Source organism: Mya arenaria, chromosome 13 (assembly GCF_026914265.1).
Source record: "Mya arenaria isolate MELC-2E11 chromosome 13, ASM2691426v1".
NCBI classification, from domain to species: domain Eukaryota; kingdom Metazoa; phylum Mollusca; class Bivalvia; order Myida; family Myidae; genus Mya; species Mya arenaria.
This window is the reverse complement of record NC_069134.1, coordinates 37,448,449-37,476,047: the sequence shown is the minus strand read 5'-3', so window position 1 is coordinate 37,476,047 and position 27,599 is coordinate 37,448,449. Positions and strand designations below refer to the sequence as shown.

The following is a 27,599-nucleotide window of genomic DNA, read 5'->3' as shown; positions in this document are numbered from 1 at the left end:
GGGGATAGCCGAAAATGGGCCGTGTTTCTACCTTCCAGGTGGCCCCGAAGTGCCGGGTGAATGCGGTGGTTCTCTCTTCGCGCCAAAAATAGCGGGGAATTGGACTTACCTAGGGTCCCTGGGGTGCGGGGGCATTTGGCGGGAATTTTACCAGCAGTTCGTCCCCGCAGGACGGGGATTTGACCTGGGCTTGGCTAGACCGAAATTTAAAGTCCCCGCTATTCCTCGGACCTGGGGGGCTGTGGTGACAATTGACTGGTGAATAAGTTCCGCCCAACCGCCAACGTCTTAGTAGACGTTTAGCAACGGAGTCCAACTTAGTCAAATCTGTACAACTTAAATAACTGTTAACGTCGGTCCAAACGTCGTAGTGTGAACCTAGCTTAACAATACACTCAAGTGACAGTGTCTGTATACCACGTGATAAATTGCGTCATAAATGCTACGTCGGACGGCAATATTTTGATTTGAAAAAAAGACTTTAAACAAAGATAACTTAACTATTTCTTCACGGTTTTAAATGAAACATAGCGCAGTCGACGCCGCTTACGGAACCTTGCCTTCGGTCTTTAACCATAATTTGATTGCGAGTTTTGTTTCTTAAAACACCTCGACAAACCGTTTCACATTGGAAACAGGTTTGTCGAAGTGTTTGAAGAAACTAATGACCTCATCAAATTTCGGAAATTTTATAAAACATATGCCGGGCTTTTTAAGCGGCATAGACTGCCCTTTGTTTCATTTTAAATGGTTTTGTAAATGAAAAGTTATCTCTGATTCAAGTCTTCATTTAAAGCTTTTTTGCCTTCCGACGTAGCATATATATGACGTCATTTATCACGTGGTATACACACTCGAGTGACACGGACTAGATGAAGAAAATGATTTGTTAACCCCTGAGGGGTAGAAGACTTATTATAATTGGTTAACTCTGTACGTTTTAGTTCTTTTGATGTTGTATTCGTTCAGTGTTGTAGTTGCTTTCCGCTTATATTTAAACAAGAGATGTTTGTCAAACATTATGCCCCCCCTGAGCGCCATGTTGTCAGGATTATATGGACAATTGAATGAAATATGCATGGACCGAAATGACAGCTGATTTGTTGCTGTTTTAAGATTATGACCATTAAAGTGTGAGGATAAAGTGTGTTATGACCGTCATGACCTTTGACTCTATGAACTCAAAATCCAGAGTCATCAGCTGGTCACCAGAAACCTAAATGTCAAGTTTGAGGGCCATGGGTGCAGGCATTGTCACGTTATCACTCGGACAACCTTTTACCATTCAAGGTCACTGTGACCTTGACCTTTGGCCTGATGACCCCCAAAAACAATAGGGGTCAACTACTGGTCAGGCCCAACCTCCATGTCAAGTTTGAGGGTCATGGGTGCAGGCATTGTTGAGTTATCACTCGGAAAAGCTTTAAAATTATTTTACCATTAAAGGTCACTGTGACCTTGACCTTTGACCCGATGACCCCCAAAATCAATAGGGGTCATCTACTGGTCAGGCCCAACCTTCATGTGAAGTTTGATGACCATACGTCCAGGGATTGTTGAGTTATCACTCGGACAAGCTTTGGTCTACCGACGGACCGACCGACCGACCGACATACCGACATGCCTGTGCAAAGCAATATACCCCTCTTCTTCGAAGGGGGGGGGGGGGCATAATAAACGCATTTTTTGTAGAAGATCAAATTCGGAAAATCTACAATAAATGTCTAAATGCTTTATAGTTACAATGGTAAACTAGTTCATATTCTAGGCAGCATAAATTATAGACTGTTAAAACATGACTTTGTTTTGATAGAATTGACTGTGATCAACAAGTTTATTTACATTTTGATGTTGAAATTTCTTGTTACCAACTTTTGTTTTTTTCCTAAGTTAGTTTATTTCTTTTCGCCAATGAGTTTAATATTATGGTTCAGATCGTTTAGAAGTACGCTTAAAATCGGATGAACCAGACTCTTACAATATCACGTTTTACTTTCACTTTCGACCAAGTTTTACTTTCGGTTTGCAATAGGCCTACAGGTCAAACTATTACGTAGCTCATATGCTATTTCTCTCTGATCCAGCTCGTGACAAAAATAGAACATAACATGTGTCTGTCAAGTAATGTAAAGATTCATAAAACGGAACCTAAATACATCAAGGTCAATTCTGGAAAGTTTATCTGAGATGTGACTTTATCCTGTGTACGTATTTATAAACATTTGACCTTATCGATTTGAAATTCTGTATGAATCTTTAGTATGTGTGCATGCTATTATACACTCCGATAGCTAGTGTTTATTCCAGATGCCTGTGGTTTATTCAGACATTTATATGATGTGTATGCACATGAGCAGTTAAGGTCATCTTCATATATAAACAGTATCATATTCGTGAGGATAAGATGGAACAGTTTCTGGCTTCCAGTGAAAGGGCCGCGACCCTTTTAGCAGGATGCCTTGGAAAGAATGGGGTTTTAAGGGATCCGGAAGTTGCGAAAGATATGTGCGCGCAGAACAAACTTCCGGTGTTGTTGGCGGTCAGCGGACGAACGGTGGAGGCTCATCGACTTTTGGACAGGATTAAGCGGGATTTCATGCAGGTGAGCTATTGTTGCTCTATTGTTGTGTTGTAAAACTGATAGTTTTACCTGTAACGCAAATCGAAAGTAGACGTCCATCAATCTTAAAGCAAATGTCTGTATATGTTCCACACAAATGTTTTGAAACTAAAAACAATAATCTTAGAACAGTGAATTATTTGAATCTAGAAAAAAATATTAAATCTAGAATGCTTAGACCAAGTTGAGATTGAGATCTTAGATGTCAACGCAGTGCATAGACCTATACACTATATGGATATGCACGATACACCGTGACAGTACATACACTGGCGTTATATTCTATACCAGTATATACTGTGCACGGTATATATTCTATTCATTCTCAGAGGTGTTGAAGCAGTGCTTCAACACCCCTGTTCTCTATACAATGTATACAGCCAGAGATTTTGAAGATTTACTTCAACTCCTCTGTTATAGTCTATATACATTGTGGAAGCGTGCACTATACTCTATTCATTGTCAAGAGGTGTTGAAGCAGTGCTTCAACACCCCTGTTCTCTATACAATGTATACAGCCAGAGATTTTGAAGATTTACTTCAACTCCTCTGTTATAGTCTATATACATTGTGGAAGCGTGCACTATACTCTATTCATTGTCAAGAGGTGTTGAAGCGGTGCTTCAACACCCCTGTTCTCTATACAATGTATACAGCCAGAGATCATGAAGATTTACTTCAACTCCTCTGTTATAGTCTATATACATTGTGGTAGCGTGCGCTATACTCTATTCATTCTCAGAGGTGTTGAAGCAGTGCTTCAACACCTCTGTTCTCTATGCAATGTAGATTTTGAAACTTTACTTCAACTCCTCTGTTATAGTCTATATACATTGTGGAAGCGTGCACTATACTCTATTCATTGTCAAGAGGTGTTGAAGCAGTGCTTCAACACCCCTGTTCTCTATACAATGTATACAGCCAGAGATTTTGAAGATTTACTTCAACTCCTCTGTTATAGTCTATATACATTGTGGAAGCGTGCACTATACTCTATTCATTGTCAAGAGGTGTTGAAGCGGTGCTTCAACACCCCTGTTCTCTATACAATGTATACAGCCAGAGATTTTGAAGATTTACTTCAACTCCTCTGTTATAGTCTATATACATTGTGGAAGCGTGCACTATACTCTATTCATTCTTAGAGGTGTTGAAGCAGTGCTTCAACACCCCTGTTCTCTATGCAATGTATCAACCAGAGATTTTGAAACTTTACATCAATTCCTCTGTTATAGTCTATATACATTGTGGTGGCGTGCACTATTCTCTATCTGTAAATTTGAACCTGTGTTATAGTCTATATACATTGTGGTAGCGTGCACTATACTATACTCATTCTCAGAGGTGTTGAAGCAGTGCTTCAACACCTCTGTTCTCTATTCAATGTATACAAACGGAGATTTTTGAACAAAAAATGAAGAAAACTGCACAAAAATAATTTTGATGAATTTATGTCATATCAGGCAACATATTTAATATACTTAAATCATAGAACAATTATATGGCGCAAAAATGATTTTTGGGGTAAAATGTTGGAAAAATTAAATGAAAATGACAATTTATGAATTTTGCCAATAACTCTGCCTAATTTTGCAATAAAAACACCAGAACTACTGCAGCTAATATATATCATTTAACATTATTATATATTATATAGAAACACAGTTTTTTTTTAAAATATGATTTTCGGGGTAAAATGTATGAAAAATTAAATGGAAATGAGAATTTCTGGAATTTGCCAATAACTTTTTCAAATATTGCAATAGAATGACCAGAATTACTGTATTTCATAAATATTACAGTTTAATATATCAAAAGTAAAGAAACTATGTAATTTTGTGAAATGTGAATTTTGGGGAAAATGTTTGAAAAATTAAATAAAAATGAGAATTTCTGAAATTGCAAATTATTAGCACAAATTTTGCAATACAATGACCAGAAATTTTACTGTATTCAATAGATACTATAATACAGTATAACAAACCTAGAGTGTAGAAACCATGTATTGTGTGAAGTGTGATTTGGGGGGTAAAATGAAATTAAATAAAAATCGACACAGTCAGCAGTTATCAAACAACACAAATAAACAAAAATCATTTATGTGCATTTTTCTGAAATTGTCTCCTTAATTTTTGAAGCTCTGCATCAATCCTCTGTCAAATCAATTAACCTTGTTCTCTGTATTCATTTATGATGATCCCCTTTTAGTTAATAAATCTTTTGAAATCATTGAAAATTGACCTTTTTCTCTGTCACCTGTATGTCGATGAATTTTATAATGCAGATATTTGCCAGACTCGCAAAATTCATAACAAACCAAAAGCCCAAGGCATTTTTTCAAGAATATAATGCGACAGTCACTTGGGTGTGGAGCCTTGCCCAGCAACGTCTACATTTTTAAATTGTCATAGCCTAAAATTGTCATTTCCCGACATGCCAACATTTAGACATATCCAACATGATAACCCAAACTATGGTCTCCCTAGGCTAAATACTTTTCCAGCTAGACACTAGAATTGGACCTACAATATCTAAGATGTCCATAAAACCCAATTCACATAACAGGACAGGAGACCAGGACAACCAAAAGACATGGTTGTCCATGTTATAAACAAACAAGACTATGCATTTACCATAACTGTATCTATTTTGAACATGAACAGAACATTAGTAAATTTAATCCTAAGAATCTGATGTCAATAATCCCGTACATGTATGTATATCTATGTCCATCAATATGATAAGAAATGGAAGTTTCTTCTAAAACATACACAGAAACAGCTATTGTTCATATAAACCATAACATAAGGTGTCTTATAATTATGTCAACAATAGCTGTCTTTGGACAGCACGCTCAATTAAATGAGGCTTTGTCTTAAAAATGAATACAATAATGATGTAATATGTGCCTGTCGAAAGCAATAAAAAGAGTCAAATTAAAAAGTTAACTGCTGCAATGCAACAAGAACTTCAGCCTTTATTGTGAGATTCAGTTTTAAATGTATTAAAACTGAAGTTATTCAGTACCAAGCATTTTTCTATTTTTAGTTACAGTGACCATGACCCTAGGGACCCAAATCAAATATAAAAATGAATGGAAATTTTGCCTTTAGACAGTTATTAAATGGTAAATAATATTTGACAGTTATCTATGTACATCTACATTTTAACTTTAAAAAGGTTTCCTTGACATTAAACAATCATTTGTTTTTATAAACAAAAAATTAACAAAACAATGTGGCGAACAGATCAAGAATCTAGGTTTAAGAAGTGACATTTCTAGAGGCTTACCATGTGCTCCAATATGTATGGAACTTAATAACCATGGTTTTATTGAATTTATACTGTCATATAGGATAATGTGCAATATAGTTAACAGAACACTCAAAAGTACAATGAAACATTTAGGTTAGAAGTTAAAATATAATTAGACAATTAGCCATAATTGACCAAGTCAGTATGGAAATTAACAACAGAACAAGGTAACTAAAAAAAAATATAGATTAAAAATAATAATATATGATTTGCATTCATTTAATTCATGTTTAAAACAAACTTTTAATAATGAGCTAGCTCAATTGTTACTAAGCAATGTGCTTTATTGCTCACCTCAGAACCAGACACATTATTTGTTTCAATAATATGTTCACAAGATTTTATTCACTAAAATATGTGCCTAATTATTAACTTTTTACATGTTATGCCTTATTTGTTGTAAAGTCTTGCTGGCTAAGTTGTGATTTATGATGAGGAAACAATACCTCTATGAATAGCAATTTTTAAGGCTTTTAATACTTGATTTAGTGACTCCTGTTTCATCTTACCTACATTCATTCTTTAAGGAGGGCTTGGGAAGAGAATATGGCCTATAAAACTAGAACATAGTTTTTTTCTAAAACTTGACCAAATTTCATTCATATAAAGTGGAACTTGAGGCCACTCTAATCAAACACATTTTGACCAATAAACAAGTTTCACCTAATATTATTTAAATGTTGACGAGAATAAATACTGACAAATATCATGAAAATTATATATATAGTTTCTGAAGCATTTACAGTTTATATTATTAGAACAAACAACCTACATGCTTTTTGTCCAACCTGAACAGTTATCAATCTCTACTAAGATTTTTTTGGTAAACATATTCTGGCCAGTATGAATAAGGACCAAAGAGACAAGAGCTGTCACAGAGACAGCGCTCTCGACTATTCCGCTGCTTTTCAGTGAAAGGATTGAAAAGTTTTGGCGAAACATGCATGGATCACTGTTAGATTAGATTTCAATGCAATACATGATGTGCTGAGATATTAACATAAATGTGGTTACATGCAAAATTTTAACCAGAATTTTTATCTAACTTGATTATTCAATTAGGTTGGGTGGTTGTATAAAGTCTCAATGCAATTCATCCAGTAGTTGCTGAGATATTAACCTATGTGTGCTTACATGCAAAACCTTAACCAGAATTTCTGAGTGAAATAATAAACGCAAGTATTTGCATTAAATGCAAACTATAGTTATATAACTTGGAAAATTAATTAGGTTGGATGGTTGAGTACCATTGTATCAAGTCTCAATGCAATACCTCAAGCAGTTGCTGAGATATTAACCTTAGATATAATGTGTGCTTGCATGCAAAACCTTAACCAGAATTTCTAAGTCAAATAATAAAGGCCTATTATTTACATTAAATGCAAACTAGAGTTATCTTACTTGTTTAAAAAAAGTAGGTTGGATGGTTGAGTACCATTGTATCAAGTCTCAATGCAATACCTCAAGCAGTTGCTGAGATATTAACCTATGTGTGCTTGCATGCAAAACCTTAACCAGAATTTCTAAGTCAAATAATAAAGGCCTATTATTTACATTAAATGCAAACTAGAGTTATCTTACTTGTTTAAATAAGTAGGTTGGATGGTTGAGTACCATTGTATAAAGTCTCAATGCAATACCTCAAGTAGTTGCTGAGATATTAACCTATGTGTGCTTGCAAGCGAACCCTTAACCAAGGGGTGACACCGACGCCGACACTTGGGTGAGTAGTATAGCTCTCCATATTCTTCGAAAAGTTGAGCTAAAAATGAGTCCCCATACTAAAGTGTTAACAATGTATGAAACTGTTAATAAAAATGAAGGACAGACTATGATCAATCACAATAGTTCAACATGAGCACTTTGTACTGTGTTGAGGTAAATGTTAATCATCCAACTTATCTAAGGGTAATCTATTTTCAAATCTATAATGTATTTGTCTGTTAAAAGTTAAAATTGGTATATCATTCCAATTTTAGTGAATCTTTATGTGACGGATGTCTTGTCCATTAAGTTGCCTTCAATGAAGATTTTGAAGTCAGACTGTCTCTTGTTGGATGTGGGGAGTTTTCTGAAAGAAAAAGGAACATTAAGCAATACATAAACACAGTTCCATTGTTGGCTTCAAATATTGAACTATTAAGGAGCTTTTCATTCATTTGTGCCATTGGCTTCAATGTTAAAATTTGATAGTTACCCCATATAAGTATCATTTGAAAGGGCTTTGCATACTGATTACTTATATGTAAAATCAATGACAAGAACATATTTTCACCTTGAAAAGTTATTGCTGGCATCCCAAAATCACATTATTGTTCATCAGATACATTAAGTTATTATCTATCTTGCAAAAGCTCTATGGTTGATTTTGAAATATGATAGTTCTTATACATATTATATCTTAATATTACAAATTAGCCACACTTTTTGTGATATAGATTTGATATATATGCACATAAAAATATGTAACAAAAAATATACAAATAAATAAGAAACGATAAAAACACACAAATCTTAGTTTATTTTACATTGATAGATAGTTCATATAAACTTTGCTAAACACAGAAAGAAAATAATTGTTTCTATTACAGGATTTGAACCTGGACAATTAATTTTAATGTGAATGAGCATATTTGAGCATGATCACAACTGTGCATTACAACAAAGGATAACATTGAAAACTAACAAAGGGCAACTACTACAAAAAAAATCTTGAGTTATGGTTTCTGTGCACTGCACTTCTGCTAAATGAGATCTATCTGTACATATTTGAAGTTTGAGATCAACACCTCAAAGACTTTTCAAGTTCTGCTGCAGACAAAAACTCAGTATGAAATATAACAAAGGGTTATTACAAAAAGAACTGTAAACAGAGTTATGGTCCCTTAACACTGCACTTCTTCTCAATAGGGATCTATCTGTATATGAAGTTTGAAGTTAATACCTGGGGGATTTATGCTCAAGATTACATTCCGTGCACACGCACACACACGTGCACAATTACACAATTACTGTATCCACTTTGCCTTTTGGCAAGGGATAATCAATAGTTTAGTCCTCATCATCAGGGTCTTAAACAAACATGATGAACATAATCATAGCATGCATAAAACAGTTTACAGTTGTATCAAGTCTGGAATAAAAACTGTACCTAGATGAATTTGTAACAGGTGGCGATCAGTCATCACTTTCCTGTTTCCTGTTTCTCATTGTGTCATTCCTGTATCTCATTGTGTCTTAGTTGGTTTAGTACAACTCTGGCCTGGTCCACAATTGCAACAACTGAAAAACAACTGAACAATTAGCAAAAGAGAACTTATACCTTAAATGTACATAATATATTGCTACTAAAAAATGACTCATACTGTCAAACACTTGTTTCCATGAAAAACTACAGCTATCACCTATTGTAATAAGAGGTTTCACTTAGAGTGATGTTTGCTTTTAAGCATACAGTAACCAATTACTGAATTAGGCAATAATTTTAAAACTGCCAAGCACAAAATAAACATAAGAAAATAATCCTTAATATACCAAAAACAGAATAGTGTTTTGTTAAATTAAAGTAAAAAATGAAAAAAAGTTATGAAGAGAAGAAAAAAAAAAAAAAAAAAATATAAAGATAATAATCAAAGGTTTACAATTCTTTGACTACCATACACAATTTTATGATTCATATGCACAGCTATTTTTCTTATCACGTCCAATATGTGCATGAAGTTTGAAGTTAATACCTCAAAAACATAGAAAAGTGAAAGAAAAATAATCAAAGACCAATAACTCTAAAATACCATAAACAAAAATGTTTTTTGCACAGCACTTCTCCTCAACATATTTAATATGTGTTAGAAATCTCAGAAGCATTTGGAATTATGGATAATAGAAGACTTGTCCAAATGAACCCTAACCATCAAGTGGTAGGAGTATAATAGCAGAGACAAATCATACATATGTCTTTATATTTAATATGTCAATGTATGTTTGAACAGAATAATTATGTTAATTCTCATTTCTTGGCTTACCTCATATTTATATTGTTATACATAGAATTAATCTAAAGAGAACTTACCATTCACTGACAAGATTTCCTCATTATACACAGGAGTATCTTCATACTTTTAGAATCTCTCCATTTTTCTTCTCCATGGGAACTGCAATGCATAACACATAAGAAAGGAAATCAAACAATTGCATTTTTTAAAACATTTTGTAGAGAAAAATAAAACATGACTTCAGACACATGCAGAATCATTTGCATTTATTTTAAGCAAGTTACAAGAGTAACTGTACCCTATGCCATCTGAGTAAAATCTGCATGCAACAAACATGTGCATGCAAAATTGCATGGACTTTCATTTATTTGCTTAACAGTTTCAATTAAACCTAACAACCTGACCAAATACTTGAAATATCTTATACTTGAATACATTATGTTATACTAGTAAATGACATTGAGTACATGTAAATATGTGTTAAAAATCTACCTTTCAAATCCAATGCTTTCTTTGCATCAAAACGTTTGTCTGTTTGCCCTTAAATTGGTCCCTCAAGAGTATCTGGTCTGAAATAAATATAAAATTCACCTACTTTTAAGCTAAAATTAGCTATAATACTAACTTGGCTGATCTTAGGAAAAATGAATCTGAAAGCTGCACTCTCACAGATTGACTGTTTTAACATTATTATTATCTCAGAGAATCAATGCCTTTAATTGCTAACAATAAAACAGAAGTCATGTATTGAGAAATCTGCTTATTATTTCATTTTTCTAAAAGTGTTCAAATTTAAGTCACAGAACAACAATTATGAACGTACATATGAAAAACAGCTATCTGATATTTTTTCAGCAGTTTTAAATCATGGTTCGCGGACATAATTTATGCACTAACATTGCATGATTCATTCCATGATGAAAAAAAAAGTTGTCAGAATGGTAAATCTGTGAAAATGCAGCTTTAATAACAATCCCCAACAGTTCCTCCCAAAGACTTGTTTAAAAGGGGCTGTAATCTGTTTAATGAAATAGCGGAAAAAAAGAAAATTGACGAAAACTGACATAAACTTGGTATCTATGTGTACAATGCATTAAAACTTACTAACTGAAGTACCACATAATTTACAATAAAAAAAAATCGCCAATATATTACAAGTTAGGTATAAAGATTAAATATTCCAACTGTTTAGGATAAGCCTTCATAGCACAGTGGATACAACACAGGACTGCAATTTTGGCGACACTGGTTCCAACACATTCTCTGACTTGATATTTTTTTTTTACATTTTGTATTTTGGTAAAATTTTTTTACCATTATGATATCAAAGATCAAAAGATTTTTTGAATAATTGTCCTGAGATTCTTTACAGAATATTTTTTTTTTTTTGGGGGGGGGGGGGTCCCACCCCTTTTCTGGATCCGCTAGTGTGGGTTACTCCCGTAAAATGAACTGAATTTAATTTGGTGCAAAGCTCTAATAAAAATTTGTGTATTCAATTAAATTCATAAAACTAATTAATGTAAACAAACCATTTGCAACTATCCCTGAATAACTTTTAAATGATAGTGATTATTTTCATTTGCATGATAACTAAGAAAATATAAAATAACACTTGAGTGTCCTGTATGGTATCCCGATATAGTCAATACTTACAACTTACATGTGCAGGAATCAGGAAGGAGTTCCATTCTACCAACTTAATACGATTCTTATTTGTCGTCTTCTTAACCGGATGCTTGAATTTTTGTAAACAAACCCAATGAACCCTGCATCGTTCTACTAGACTTTCTCGCTTAATATTTACGCTCGGTTGTGCCTGTATCGAAGAAAATGAAGACCAATCCAAAACATTGCGTCACTTAGTATTTAGCACGCGCGAGAGAGGTTCAAACGGGTTCAAAACATCGAATTTGACCGACACTGAACAGAGGTATATGGCTATTTTCTTTGAAAATATAACACTTTCTAGTTCAAACGGTAATTGAATTTATGTAGATACGTAAACAGTTGACAGTTTAACGAGTATATTTTATTGATATAACGAAGTACTCCTTAAAGCTGCACTCTCACATACATGTATTTTGACAACTTTGTTATTTTTTATTTTTGTCTTGGAGTTTGAATGAGCCAGTTTCTGTGTAAATTAATATATGCAAATAAGTGATATAAGCCTGCTGACATATTTCGTTAAAAAAAAATGTTTTATGGCTAAAAGTGCTACTAACAGTTGGAAGAAAAATGCATAAAACATCATTTTCTTAAAGCTGCACTCTCACAGATTGAACATTTTGCCAACTTTTTTATGTTTTATCTTGGAATGTACTAATTTTGGCGAAAATCCATGGAAACCAGTTATATAAGACTGCTGACAAATATAGATTGCAGATTTTTATATATATACCAGTTCAAAAATTGATGTTTTGTTCATTTTTCTAAAACGTTTATTAACGGTTTTAGCCATAAAACATTAATTTTCAAACGGAAATATGAAAATCTATGATCTGGTTTTTCGTAAGCAATCCTATATCATTGGTTTGCAGATATTTATACAAAAATTTGCTCTTTCCAAGACAAAAAATGAAAAAGTTGTAAAAATGGTATATCTGTGATAGTGAAGCTTTAACTAAAATATATATGCAATCCAATGTTTTTTTAAGCAGTCTTGTGTCACTGTTTTTCTTGCACTTATGCATTTATTGGCTTGTATAAAGACAAAAAATAAAACAGTTGTCAAAACATTTAATCTGTTAAAGTGCAATGTTTATTTAAATATACTTGATGCTTGCCTCAATCATTGCCGCTGACCGATCATCAGATGACAGCACCAACATCCAACAATGCAGCGATATTTTTAAAGTCTCTTTCACATCATTCTGTATCCTAATATTTTAATTTATTTAAGATAGTTGCTTATCAAGATGTTGAATGCATATTTTACAGCCTTTTAGGCTTTAGAGTGTATTCAATGTCATTTTCAGAAGAAATATCTTGATCGAAGCTAGGAACAAGCTCACAACTGGCATTAGTGAGTCATGCCTGTCAAAACTAATTTTGGGGTACATGCATGTGTCTTTTAAAGTAGTACAGTAGACATCAACTTTACCATGTACATGAATACATTGCATTCATACTTTAGTTATTTATGTATTCATGTACATTGTAAAGTTATTGTAGATGTAGATCGTGTCGATGAGAACCAGCCGTTCAGTTAGCTCAGTTGGTTACAGCGCCATGATAGTGTTCCAGCAGTTGTTGTTGGTTCAAGCTCCACACTGGGGCACTTCTCCTCCCAGGTTTACTTAAATGGTGGCAGCGGTACATGGCAGGAGTGCCTCCGTCAGCTTTAAACTACAGTCGAAACTCGATGGCTCGATATTCTAGGGACCAGCCAAAATACTTCGAGCCTCGAGAATATCGAGCCAAGCGGGATTGCTTACAGAATGTTATTTTTTTTATTATTCGTTACAAAAAGTCTTGTTTACCTCGTTTGTTATTGGCTATGCTATCTCCGCGAAAGAAGAGTATTAATTGGGCATAGTTACACGTCTTAAAGTTCGTAACATCACTTATTCGATACTTAGAAAATATTATTTGATTGTTTTTATTAATTATAAAAATTATGCGAAAACAACAAACAAGTAATTTTAAACAGTGGGTAACAAAAACATAGCTTATTAGTTATATAAGGATGCATTGAAATTTATACATGTATAACAATTAGGGAAAGAACTTAGATAAAGTGATGGCATGTTTATTCAAACTGTTAAGTCATTCAAATTTGATAATAATTATAATAAATTGAATTAATTTTTATCGATTAGCGCCATGTGCTAAATGAAGCCAACAAAACAAATCAAGGTGTGAGGTTCTTACCTGAACCCGCGAAAATGACATCGACCCAAGCAAACAAAATTGTGAAATTCTTACTTGGAACCGCGAAAATGACTTCGAGCGTGGAGAAATATCGACCCTCAATATATCGAGCCATCCGATCAAATTTTATATGAACAAAGAGTTAAACAAAATCGGTTCTTTTAATCTGGTTCAAGCCAACGAGGATATCGAGCCATGAGATATCGAGCCAACGAGTTTCGACTGTAATATATATATAAAGGGTTAATGGAGAGGAGTGGAGTGTATTGTGTGTCACTGTCAGTGTGTAAGAACCAGCCGCTCCGATGTGGAAATACTTGTACCATAAGTCATGGTTTTTAAGTTTATTGTTTAAAGTTTCATTTTCTAGTTTTGACCTTAAAGGTGCACTCTCACAGATTGAACGTTTTGACAATTTTTTTGTCTTGGAATGAGGCAATTAGGTAAACACATGTATACAAATCACTTATTATTATGTATAGATAGTTTTTATTTCCATGTAACTCATTTGCCTACATACATTTTGGAAAATGTGGTCCATTACAGATAAAACCCAGATGTATACATGGCCTGGATTTCCATATTATGCTGCCCAGAATAAAAGACGATGCAGTCCAGATAAAAACATTGTATGGCTCAATAATCTTTACCAAACTTGGTAAAAAAAACTTTGTCATATTATGAGAAATCCCTGTTTTTTTGTTAATTATCTTCATTCACAGTATATGCAATTCACCAAGCAACACAAGACTTAATGTCCACTTGACACATTTCTAGTATATTTGGCTTGTACATAAACATCACTTTTTCATAAGAGAATAAATCTCATGTAGGACATTTAGATTGCTCTAGAAATAATTGCCAAGATGTTTTGCATTTGAATCATGTTTAAAGCATACCCAACATTATTTGCATTTATTGTGTTCATGATTGTGTTGTATTCTTCCTTTTTAAGATGCATCAGATGAAGTCTTTGACTATCTAGAAAGGGATTTTGTAAGCTAGTACTGGACATGAAGACAGTCACTTGGAAATGATGATTGTGCAACAGCGGTTAAACATATGCAATACATCATATGGTAATTTCTTTTCACCTCAATGAATATTTAAGTGACCTACCCACAAATAAAGTGATTCTCTAATAGTTCCAATTTCCACTTTGATTTTGTAATCTGGTATTCTTCATTACTACTACCCGTAACTGGTATCTAAAAATAACATTATAATATTCATCAATAATATCATAAGACCATGTGAATATTCAGTAATTTATATATGTAATCAATTTGTTTTTGTGTATGTGGTGTTTATATGTTGGAGTTTGTAGTTCATTGTCAGTGATTTTTTTATTGTGAAAAACTCCATTTTCCCCAAAATTAAAAAAAATTACATTACATTCCGGATTAAAATAGCAATGAATTTCTTGAAATATAAACAAAATCTTGACAAGTCTTACTCTTTCACAGCATAAGGTATGAATAAAAAAGTTAAAAAATGTATATTTGCCATTATATAAGCAATTTTGGCCTGATTTTGTATTTTTCCCAAAGTTGACTTTTTACCGAATTTGCGAGGTACATTGTACAGGCAGTAAAAAGAATACATAATTTTTTTTATGAATGTTGTTCAAGTTTCGTCCTTGGGGTCAAAGTTGTCCCAACCAGAGTTCCCCTGTAACTGATAGACTTCTAGAACAAAAATTGATACACATTCAAATCAGGCAATGACTTCTGCAGTAATGTATGAATTCCTTAGAAACTGATGTCTAAACTAAAAGGTATTTAGTTTCAAAGATTATGAAACAAGTTGTTACAACAATATAATAATCACCTTTTGGCAGGATGTTAAGCAAGGTTTTGCCTTGTTGAGGAAATCGTAGACCTCGTAGTACCCTTAAGGAACCCACTTGTCTAACTTAGTGACTACAATCCAAACTCACAATGTCTTCCTTAACAACCACTTTATAAGCAACCAAGGACATCCTTATCAAATACTTCATTTACAGCAGCCAATGACTTCCATAAAAAATGATGACTTCCTAAACAATCCTTGGCTTCTTTATCAACCAATGATTGCCTTAGCAACTACCTTCATCCATAGCAACAAATGAATCCCCATTCAACCAATGACTTCCTTAGCATCCAATTCCTTCCAACGCATCCATTAACTACCTTTATAGGCACCAATGCCTTATTTAGCAACCACTTTTTTCCTGAGCAACAGCCAACATCCATAGCAACCAATTACTTCCTTAGTAATCATTTACTTCCATAGCAACATTCTGGTTCATTACGGTAACATCCATTGACCATGGGAACAACCAGCTTACCATAATTCTCATTTCTGTTAACAAAGAGCAGCCTTCTTTGAGGAGTCCTTATCAACCATCAAATAACACAGCAACCACTAACCTGCTAAGCAAATAGCAACACCTTTCATAACCAGTTGTTACCTGACTGACTTGTTCATGGTCATTTTAATCAGGTGACCAATTAAGGGCCATGCTGGCCCTTTTGTTTTGAATGTACATTTCCTTAGCTTATTCATTTAATTCAGCAAATGTATAAACATAGTGTACAATACTTTCAAGTTTTGTCATTATTATATATTATCAATGTTTTAATTTTCAAACAGGTGACCAGACAGGGAGGAAACTAGGGAAATGGTTATCCACCAACAGCCCAAGTGCTTGGTTGATAAGAGGAGCCACAGCATTAAACATTACTGCACAAAGTGGTGTGCTTTGCTAACACTTATGATTGTGATTTGATAAAAAAAGCAATGAATGAACGCTCATTATTCATAACTATAACTAAAACATTGATGTCAAAAGTTGTCAATTTTCAACATATATAGTATTTGAGATCCTGATCTATAGTTGTGTGCAATGGATTATCAAAGAAAAACAAAAGAGTGGGCAACAAAATGAATAGCATAATGCACCAGTCAATTGTAACCACATCCCGCCCCCAGGTCCGGGGACTTTTGACTTTTGGTCCAGCCTACCCCAGGTTAAATTCCCTGAACTGATCCTGAACTAAAATCCCTGCCAAATTCCCCCCGCATCCAACATACCATAGGTAAGACAAAACCACCGCATTCACACCCAGTATACCCCCAGACGGGGGTGGTGGTGGTTACAATTGACATGTGCATTACCCACTACCCATTTACACCAGTAATTCATAATTATATTTGATAGACATGCCTCTTGTCAAAGGTTTTGAAGGGTATGAACGTCAGAACTACCTGCCTATGGCCTTTCAGGATTTTATAACATTGTTAAACTAAAGAAATTATTATTAAGTTTATACTAGATCTTTGTTAAGAGTGACCCCTTTGATAATTCTGGAGAAAAACTATTAGGATTAGGTTCTGTACTTGTCCATAATTTGTCATATGACATGTAAGCAGGAGTTCATTCCTTCAAAGAATTGTGAATCTTATATAATAATGTATTTGACATCTTATGAATTTTATCACACTTTAACCTAGAGGCAGTTCAAATAAATACTGCTATGATTGAACCAATACTGAATAAGGGCAAGAATTCCAAACAAGACAGTATACATCTAGTATCATGTTTGTCTGATAATTTTGAAATCATAGTGATTAAATCTAAAAGGATGTTAAAGCTGCACTGTCACTGATTAAGAGTTTTCACATTTGCTTTGAAAAAAATAATTAAAATAGTCTGACTTTAGCATGAATGCCTTCAATCCAGTCATATAAGATAACTCTCAATGAAACAGAATTCAATTGTCTGAAAAACTGCCAAAATTTTCATTTCTTCTCAAGCATTACTAACCATTAAACATAGAGTTTTAAATGGTAATAGGAAAAACTGTGATTTTGTATGCAGTCTCATATAACTGTTATCAGACATGTGCACAAAAGTTTTTCATTCCAAGTTAAAAATGATAAAAATTCATATATCTGTGAGAGTGCAGCATTAACAATGAAAACATTTATTAAAAATGGTATTTCCAACTGTGTATAATAATGCAACAACAATTTACCTTCTACTAGCACACTGAATTACAAGTTCTGCTTTTTCAAAGAAAACGGGCATATGGGAAGTACCATCACTTCCAGCGATATTTTTGTTGTAGCTTTTTTTTATAAGAAAAAAACTGTTCATAGATTGTGTTTTAAGGTGTATGTTTTATAGACAGTACTCCAATTCTGTTTAATATATAATATGTTTGTTTCATTTAAGGCTTTTGTGTGTTTTAGGGCTGTTTCAGACCATTCCTGATATCGTATTTTCATATAAACCCTGCAATCATAATTGCATACCTCTTTGCAAAAGAATAATAAACATTCACGGAAATTAAACAGTAACGGAATTTTTCGAATTTTTCTCAACATAAGAAGAGACTTTTGTATTTTGGCCCAGCTAATGTTATTATATTGTTGACTAACATAAGTTTACAAGCAAATTAACAGGCAGAATAGATAAAGAAAAGATGAGCATGTAGTCTTGTTTTGCATACAGAAGTAAGGGGCTTAGCTAGCCCTTTATATGTGGATTCATAATTGCTAGGTGGGTCTCGGGGCATGCCCCCTCAGAATATTTTGAAAAACATGGTGCATTCTGGGCGCTCTGAGGTGCTTTATTTTGTACTGGAAAATATAAATGACATTTAAAGGATCATGTAGTCAAGTATGCATACTGCAACTTTGGCTGATTTTTTTTATGTTTTTATCAGAATCATGTGGATTCATCCGCATACTAGTGTTATATGCAGCTTCACGCCTGGTATCTCAGACAGACATTTTTAGGCTTATGTAGATGTTTGCAAGGCAAGGCTTGGCAAACCAAAGCGCCTGTCGCATTATATTGGTTTCAAAGTGCTTTTGCATGTTGTTTGCAATTGTGCATTTTGCGCGACTGGTAAATATCTGCAATATAAAAACTTAAAATTCATTGATGCCTAGGTGACCAAATTTCAAAAAAATTCATTTCATTTGTCAAACATTGTGCCCCAAAAGCACATTTCACATAAGTATGTAGTTTATTTACTTAAGGTCTATTATACTGTAATATAAAATATATTTAAAAACAGTAATTCTGGTAATTTTATTGCAAAATTTGACAAAGTAATTTGCAAAATGCAGAAATTTTCAATTTTTTTTCTAACAAATTTACCTAAAAATCATATTTTACAAAATACATAGTTTGTATATTTCAAGTATCTTATAATGTTATATAATATCTGTTTTAAAAAGTTATTTTGGTAATTTTATTGCAAAATTTGGCAGAGTTGATGCTAAGTCCAGAAATTCTCATTTTCATTTAACTTTTAAAACATTTTGCCCAAAAATTATATTTTGTACAATGTGAGTGTATTATACTTATAGTATATTAAATGTGGTGTCTGATATAACACAAAACCAACAAAAAAAAAATCTAAGCATTTTTCTCCCATTTTTCATTTTCACTGGACAAAGAATAAATAGAGGTGATGAGGTGTTGAAACTCTGCTTCAACACCTCTCTATTCAAATAGAGAATAGTGCACGTCACCACCATGTATATAGACTATAACAGGGGTTCATATCTACAGATAGAGAATAGTCCACGCTACCACAATGTATATAGACTATAACAGAGGAGTTGAAGTAAAGTTTCAAAATCTACATTGCATAGAGAACAGAGGTGTTGAAGCACTGCTTCAACACCTCTGAGAATGAATAGAGTATAGCGCACGCTACCACAATGTATATAGACTATAACAGAGGAGTTGAAGTAAATCTTCATGATCTCTGGCTGTATACATTGTATAGAGAACAGGGGTGTTGAAGCACCGCTTCAACACCTCTTGACAATGAATAGAGTATAGTGCACGCTTCCACAATGTATATAGACTATAACAGAGGAGTTGAAGTAAATCTTCAAAATCTCTGGCTGTATACATTGTATAGAGAACAGGGGTGTTGAAGCACTGCTTCAACACCTCTTGACAATGAATAGAGTATAGTGCACGCTTCCACAATGTATATAGACTATAACAGAGGAGTTGAAGTAAAGTTTCAAAATCTACATTGCATAGAGAACAGAGGTGTTGAAGCACTGCTTCAACACCTCTGAGAATGAATAGAGTATAGCGCACGCTACCACAATGTATATAGACTATAACAGAGGAGTTGAAGTAAATCTTCATGATCTCTGGCTGTATACATTGTATAGAGAACAGGGGTGTTGAAGCACCGCTTCAACACCTCTTGACAATGAATAGAGTATAGTGCACGCTTCCACAATGTATATAGACTATAACAGAGGAGTTGAAGTAAATCTTCAAAATCTCTGGCTGTATACATTGTATAGAGAACAGGGGTGTTGAAGCACTGCTTCAACACCTCTTGACAATGAATAGAGTATAGTGCACGCTTCCACAATGTATATAGACTATAACAGAGGAGTTGAAGTAAATCTTCAAAATCTCTGGCTGTATACATTGTATAGAGAACAGGGGTGTTGAAGCACTCAACACCTCTGAAAATGAATAGAATATAGTGCACAGTATATACTGGTATAGAATATAACGCCAATGTACGTACTGTCACGGTATATCGTCCATATCCATATAGTGTATAGGTCTATGCACTGCGTTGACATCTAAGATCTCAATCTCAACTTGGTCTAAGCATTCTAGATTTAATATTTTTTTCTAGATTCAAATAATTCACTGTTTTAGGAAGGAAGTCAACAGGAGACAGCCAGAAACTCAACCAACTAAACTAAACAAAGGATTAAACAGCAAAGGCACAAAATATTAACAATTAAGATATTAAAGATATAATAGCCATTCTACCTACGTCATAATCTGGTTTATGCACCAGTCAATTGTAACCACGCCCCCCCCCCCAAAGGTCCGGGGATTAGCGGGGACTTTGATTATCGGGTCCAGCCAAGCCCGAGTAAGATTGCCGTCCTGCGGGGAAGAACTGCTGGTAACATCCCCGCCAAATGCCCCCGCACCCCAGGTAAGGTCCATTCCCCGCTATTTTTTGGCACGAGGACTAAACCACCGCATTCATCCGGCACCGCGAGACCGCCTGGAAGGTAAAAACACGGCCCATTTCCCCGGCTGACCCCGGACCTGGGGGGGGGGGGGGCGTGGTTACAATTGACTGGTGCATTACCATTACGCAAAATGTCAAGTTAAGATTCATAGTATACTTTCTGGATTTGATTTTCTACAAAATAACGGAGCGCCTATATTCTGTGTTTTCAAGTGAAAAAGAAACTAACATGGAGTCTATAAAAGCAACTTTTGCCTCACATGCCTTAAGTATGGGTTGAACAAATGAAAGAACCTGGTTTTATAGTTGTAGTATCTTTTGACATTTTGTACACGCTTTTAACATGTGTTGGGATACAAACTTATCATTCACATACTATCCATAAAAAGGTTATATTATCAAAACTTGAATTCCAAACTAGTGTGTCGTACGGTGAAATTTTCTCCCCCATGGGAAAAAAAACAACAGTGTTATTTTTCGTTTTTCTGTCAATGTCACTTGAACGTATAGTTAAGTCATTCAAACATTTAATAGTAAGACTGTAGTTTTAATAAATTTTCATTCTCTACACAAGTTGTTTTTTGGCGAGTTTGGAAATGAAAACTTATATCACGAAATACGTCTGCGCTATGCACCAGTCAATTGTAACCACGCCTCCCCCAGGTCCGGGGAATAGCGGGGACTCTGACTTTCGGTCCAGCCAAGCCCGGGTAAAATCCCCGCCCTGCGGGAACGAGCTGCTGGTAAAATCCCCGCCAAATGTCTCCGCACCCGGGAGCTTGGGTAAGGCCCATTCTTCGCTATACTTGGCACGAAGACAAAACCACCGCATTCACCCGGCACTGCAGGGCCACCTGGAAGGTAAAAACACGGCCCATTTCCCCAGCAATCCCCGGTATACCCCCGGACCGGGGGGCGTGGTTACAATTGACTGGTGCACTATGTAGTGAATTAACTGTTAGTGCCTGTAAATTAGGAACCGTCATGTTTATAACTCCTGGATTGACAGGAAAGTACAAGAAGCAAAACAATCACATTTGCTGGTGACCAACTTGGAAATCAATGTATCCCATTTAGCCGGATCTGGAGTATTACTGTAAAGTAGTCTGACGTTGCATCTTCGTCTAATATGCTTCAATAAATAATTAATATCTTATCATTTAAGGAAAACGGTGACTTCCTGTCATTTCCGGATAAAGAGGGACGAGACCGGAAGAGCGGCAGTTTTCCCATGAGTCACTTCTGGTCCTATATGAATGTGTGGATCACGATCGGGGCACAGAAAATGGAGAGGTAATGATGATAATAGGGATGGTTGTCCTAGGGGTTGTGGCGACGACGATGGTGGTGATGCTGCTTCTGCTGCTGCTGCTGCTGCTGCTGCTGCTGCTGCTGATGATGATGATGATGATGATGATGATGATGATGATGATGATGATAAGGCCTTGTCACGTGTCTGTGTCCGCTCTTGATTGATTAAGCATTTAAGTACATTTAATGTCAGTTTTAATTTCTTTAACATCAGTTGGTGTTATAAATATATCATTTTCTAGGTTTGACATATCCTATCCAGCATACGCTTATTGCAAGCGTTTCTACCACCCTGAGCGGCAGATGGTCTGTGTGACAGAGCCGTTTGCTGAGGCGACGGCGGAAACCACTGTCGATATGCTGTCCACGGCACATCTTGGAAAACTGGCCCTTGTAATGGCAGGTAAAGAAAGCATCAATTCATTTTGGCATCAGTTTCGCAATCTTTCTGCACATAAACATTCTCACCTAATTCCTTTTCCCCTTTTCCTTCCTCCTCGTAAACCCTTCCCTTCCTTTCTTCTCTTTTTCTTCATCCGTTTACTCAATTGAACTTCTTCCTCTTTCTCCGCCCCTCTGACTCATACATATCCTACTCTATCACTTTCTTCTTCCCCTCTTCTTTTGCTTCCTCTTCGCTTTCATCATTCACCTCTTCAACTTCCCCCTCCTTTTTCGCTTTCCTCCTCTCTTTTATCATTCACCTCTTCATCTTCCCCTCTCCTCTTTCGCTTCCTCCTCTCTTTCATCTTTCACTTCTTCATCTTCCCCTCCTCTTTCGCTTCCGCATCTCTTTCATCTTTCACCTCTTCATCCTTCCCCTCCTCTTTCGCTTCCTCCTCGATTTCATCTTTCACCTATTCATATTTCCTCTCCTCTTTCGCTTCCTTCTCGCTTTCATCTTTCTCCTCTTCATCTTCCTCCTCTTTCGCTTTCTCCTCGCTTTCATCTTTCACCTCTTCATCTTCCTCCTTCTCTGTCGCTTCCTCAACGCTTTCATATTTCACCTCTTCATCTTCGTCCTCCTCTTTCGCGTCCTTCTCGCTTTCATCGTTCACCTCTTCATCTTCCTCCTCCTCTTACGCTTTCTCCTCTATTTCATCTTTCACCTCTTCATATCCCCCTCTTCTTTCGCTTCCTCCTCGCTTTCATCTTTCATCTTTTCTTCCTCCTAACCCCCCGAATATCTTCTTCCTGTTTCCTCCTGTTTCTCCTTCTTCCTTTCCTCCTAATATTCTACCCCCTCCCCTTTCCCTTCTCTACTACTTCCTCCTCCTTTCACTTTTCATTCTATGTTCTGCCTTACGACCCTTCCCCTTCTTTCCCTTCTTCTCCTCCTCCCTCCGTTCTCTTCTTCCTACAATTCATCTTCCTCCTCCTCTTTGTAATCATTTCTAGCTCGACTATTCGAAGATTAAGGAGAGCTATACTACTCACCATAACGGCGGCATCGGCGTCACACCTTGGTTAAGGTTTAAGCACCTTTAAATCAATATCTCAGTAAATACATCATGTATTGCATTAAAACTTTGGATATGTATTCCGAACTATCTAACCTACTAAATAAATTAAGATCACACTAATTTAAATATAATGCAAAAAAATGGCCTTTATTATTTGACTTAGAAATTCTGGTTAAGGTTTTGCATGTAAGCACACATAGGTTAATGTCTCAGCAACTGCATGATGTATTGCATTGAGACTTTATACAATGGTACTCAACCATTCAACTGACTTAATTAACCAAGTTAGATAACTCTAGTTTGCATTTAATGCAAATAAACGTTATTATTCGACTTAGAAATTTTGGTTATGGTTTGGCATGTAAGCACACATAGGTTAATATCTCAGCAATTACTTGATGTATTGCATTGAGACTTTATACAATGGTACTCAATAATCCAACCTACTTAATTAACCAAGTTAGATAACTCTAGTTTGCATTTAATGCAAAATATTGCCCTTTATTATTTGACTTAGAAATTCTGGTTAAGGTTTTGCATGTAACCACATTTAAGTCAATATCTCAGCAAATACATCATGTATTGCATTGAAACTTTAGATATGTATTCCCAACTATCTACCCTACTAAATTAATGAAGTAAGATGACACTTTTTTTGAATATAATGCAAATAATGGGCCTTTATTATTTGACTTAGAAATTCTGGTTAGGGGTGCATGTAAGCATGCTACTTGATGTATTGTATTGAGATTTTATACAATGTTACTCAACCATCCATTCTTATTAATTAACCAAGTAAGATAACTCTTTTTTTGCATTAAATTCAAATAATGGCCCTTTTTTATTTGACATAGAAATTCTGGTTAAGGTTTTGCATGTAACCACTTTTAAGTCAATACCTCAGCGAATACATCATATATTGCATTGAAACTTTAAACACTGTTTGGCGACCATTCAACCTTCCTAATTAATAGTAAGATTATAAGTATCTTCCATGGCCGAGAGTGTAAGATAGGTTCATTCCGACCCGAGCGTAGGGTGAACCTCGTTTCCGCAAAAGACCCTGCGCGAGGGTCGGGATGGACCTATCTTATACGAGCGGCTATGGTAGATTCTTTTTCTACCACCTCAGTTAAACAAAATTAAGTAAATATATATTTTTTGCTGGAACTCTTTTTTGCTTAGTGAAAATAATTGCCTATGGATATGCGATAGCACGTGGTTGTCATGGATATACGCGCAGTGATCCAGTTAATGTTAATAGTAAAATCAGTCTTTTTAAATAGTTCTAAGGAAAATGAAGCATTATTTCTTGAATGGTGCATGAAAACTGTTTTATGGTGACATTTGAAGCGAGAAATAATTAATTAGCGTTCTAAATATTACCATAAGACAAGATTTCCTTGATGCTACTGACGACATTCTTCAACAAGGGAGGTAATTACAATGTGGTAAAAGGAGTTCCATACGGGCATTTTATCTTCGCCCGTGGGGAAGATAAGAATATCTAGCATTGTTAAATTATTGGATCTACTTATCTGAGGTGGGAGAAAACTCTATCTTTCACATTGCTTAGTACAGTCGAACCCCGTTGACTCGAACTCGCTTGGCTCGATTTTCTCGTTGGCTCGAACTGGATGTAAATGACCGATTTCTAACAAATGAATCTAACAATTCCCGCTTGGCTCGAATTTTCCGAGGCTCGAGGTATTTTCGCCGGTCCCTGGTAGTTCGAGCCAACGGGGTTCTGTTGCATTTCAGTGCATAGCCAAACTTACCACCATGGGTAATTATTTTACATGAGCACAATCGACAAAAATTCATCCCTGAAATTAATAATGTAATATTTTCCAGATCTTGACATGGCGAAGAACTGTGGAGAGGGACTTCTCAAGTTTATGAGCGCCCAGCCTCGCAACGATGTGGAAATCCTACTGAGAGCTAATGCTACTTCCGGAGAAATCATAACCGATCCGCCAAACGACATGCAACCGTTCTATTCCGTGAAACGAGACTCTCCGAAGCAGTTGTATTTTTTCCTTGGTTACCATGGTATTTTTATGATAAAGCTGTTCAAAGCGACGAAAGACGAGCGCTTCCTCAACAGTGCAAAAGAAATCCTGGACTTTGCCCTTACATGTCATGAAAGCATGTGTACCTTTAGCTACAGTCACAAGGTTGCAATGGCCGCCGCGTTGGTTGCTGTGGAAACCAAGGAAGCTAAATATAGACGGCTTGCGATTGGTTTAGGGGAGTATTTGGTTTCGATTCAGGATAACGAAGGTTTTTATGGCTCGAAAGATTTTCAGCCAATCGATAAATATGACCAGACCGCGGAAATTGGAATATGGTTGAGAGAAATTCCCGGCGAACTTGGAAGAATAATATAGAAATCAGTAACTTTTTGGTGCATTTTACTGCCTTATAAAAATTGTCCATTCCCCCCATTTTTTCCCCAATTTCATAGATACAGATTATTTTAATAAAAAAAAAGCAATTAATTTCTTGAAAAATAATCAAAATCTTGATAAGACTGATACTTTAACAGCACAATGTATGGAAAAAAACTTGTAAATTTGCCATTAAATTAACAATTTTGGCTCCAAAGTCAATCTTTTCCAAAAATGCAAGGCATAAGCGGTGAAAATAATTTCAAAAATCCCACTGGAATTCGTTTGAATTACAAAAATGTTAATACATAAAAATGCCAGTTCATGATCTAAAAGCTACATTCTCGGATTTTGCCAGTATATTTGCTTATATCCATGAATAAAGAAAGAAATGCTTGATAATATTTTATCTTGAAAGACCTTTTGAACGCTATTAATCATTTACTACAGTACCTGATAGGAAAAGTGTCAACAAAAAGATTAATTTACCTGAAACAATAAACACACATATTTGAAAGACGAAAAATGTCGCTGTAATGTTGACACAATTCAATATACAATAATGGGAATTGAGTTTAAAACATTATATATTACATCCAATGGTTCAGGGCTTCGTTTAAATGAGATATCTAACTCGTAAACCCACGTTGCTTTAAAGTCCCTCCGATATTTCGTCATACGTGCATTGTTAAGTTGACCCCGACGTCCTTACGGTATTAAGTCATACGTGCATTGCTGAGTTGACCCCCGATGTCCTTACGGTATTTAGTCGTACGTGCATTGCTGAGTTGACCCCGACGTCCTTACGGTATTTAGTCGTACGTGCATTGCTGAGTTGACCCCGACGTCCTTAGGGTATTTAGTCGTACGTGCATTGCTGAGTTGACCCCGACGTCCTTACGGTATTAGGTCGCACGTGCATTGCTGAGTTGACTCCGAAGTCCTTACGGTATTAAGTCGCACGTGCATTGCTGAGTTGACTCCGAAGTCCTTACGGTATTAAGTCGCACGTGCATTGCTGAGTTGACTCCGAAGTCCTTACGGTATTAAGTCGCACGTGCATTGCTGAGTTGACTCCGAAGTCCTTACGGTATTAAGTCGTACGTGCATTGCTAAGTTGACCCCAAAGTACTTACGATATTTCGTCGTACTAGCATTGATAGCTTGACCCACACGTCCTTCCGATATTTCGTCGTACCTGCATTGCTAAGTTGACCATAACGTTCTTCCGGTATTTCGTCGTACGTGCATTTCTAAGATCACCCTAACGCCCTTCTGGTATTTCGTCGTACCTGCATTATTAAGTTGACCCCGAAGTCCTTCCGTTATTTCGTCGTATGTGCATTGATATGTTGACCCGAAAGTACTTACGATATTTCGACGTACGTGCATTGATAAGCTGATCCCAAAGTTCTTAAGATATTTCGTCGTACGTGCATTGCTTAGTAGACCCGGAAGTACTGACGATATTTCGTCGTACGTGCATTGCTAAGTTGATCCCAAAGTAATTACGATATTTCGTCGTACGTTCATTTCTAAGTTGACCCCAGAGTGCTTCCGATATTTCGTCGTGCATGCATTGCTAAGTTGACCCCAAAGTACTT

The 27,599-nt window shown here is 35.6% G+C and overlaps 1 protein-coding gene and 2 long non-coding RNA genes across 6 annotated transcripts; 2 read left to right on the top strand and 1 right to left on the bottom strand.

Annotated features, from left to right (window-relative positions):
• Positions 1-2,047: 2,047 nt before the first annotated feature.
• Positions 2,048-26,386, top strand: LOC128214008 (uncharacterized). Its single transcript, XM_052920165.1, has 4 exons — positions 2,048-2,602; positions 21,997-22,124; positions 22,385-22,545; positions 25,460-26,386. Exons 1-4 carry the CDS (start codon positions 2,405-2,407, stop codon positions 25,993-25,995), a joined length of 1,023 nt encoding a protein of 340 aa, XP_052776125.1. The 5' UTR covers positions 2,048-2,404; the 3' UTR covers positions 25,996-26,386.
• On the bottom strand, positions 7,172-11,634 carry LOC128214009 (uncharacterized). Of its 3 annotated transcripts, none has more exons than XR_008257849.1 (5): positions 11,584-11,634; positions 10,420-10,496; positions 10,005-10,086; positions 9,087-9,217; positions 7,172-8,006 (listed from the first exon to the last, which is right to left on the bottom strand). It is a non-coding gene; the product is annotated as an uncharacterized LOC128214009 (long non-coding RNA). The 3 variants fall into 3 exon arrangements; XR_008257850.1 differs by having other exon boundaries at positions 11,591-11,634; XR_008257848.1 differs by lacking the exon at positions 11,584-11,634 and adding an exon at positions 11,460-11,566.
• On the top strand, positions 11,796-18,276 carry LOC128214010 (uncharacterized). 2 transcript variants are annotated; one of them, XR_008257851.1, is made up of 4 exons: positions 11,796-11,860; positions 14,350-14,461; positions 14,759-14,882; positions 16,438-18,276. It is a non-coding gene; the product is annotated as an uncharacterized LOC128214010 (long non-coding RNA). The 2 variants fall into 2 exon arrangements; XR_008257852.1 differs by having other exon boundaries at positions 11,805-11,860; positions 14,350-14,432.
• Positions 26,387-27,599: the final 1,213 nt, after the last annotated feature.

Excerpts from the sequence above, each read along its gene's own strand:
- LOC128214008 (XM_052920165.1), top strand. The coding sequence starts at position 2,405 with ATGGAACAGTTTCTGGCTTCCAGTGAAAGGGCCGCGACCCTTTTAGCA. Across the intron at positions 2,603-21,996 it reads TTAAGCGGGATTTCATGCAG|GAAAACGGTGACTTCCTGTC; the intron begins GTGAGCTATTGT and ends TTATCATTTAAG. Across the intron at positions 22,125-22,384 it reads GGGGCACAGAAAATGGAGAG|GTTTGACATATCCTATCCAG; the intron begins GTAATGATGATA and ends ATCATTTTCTAG.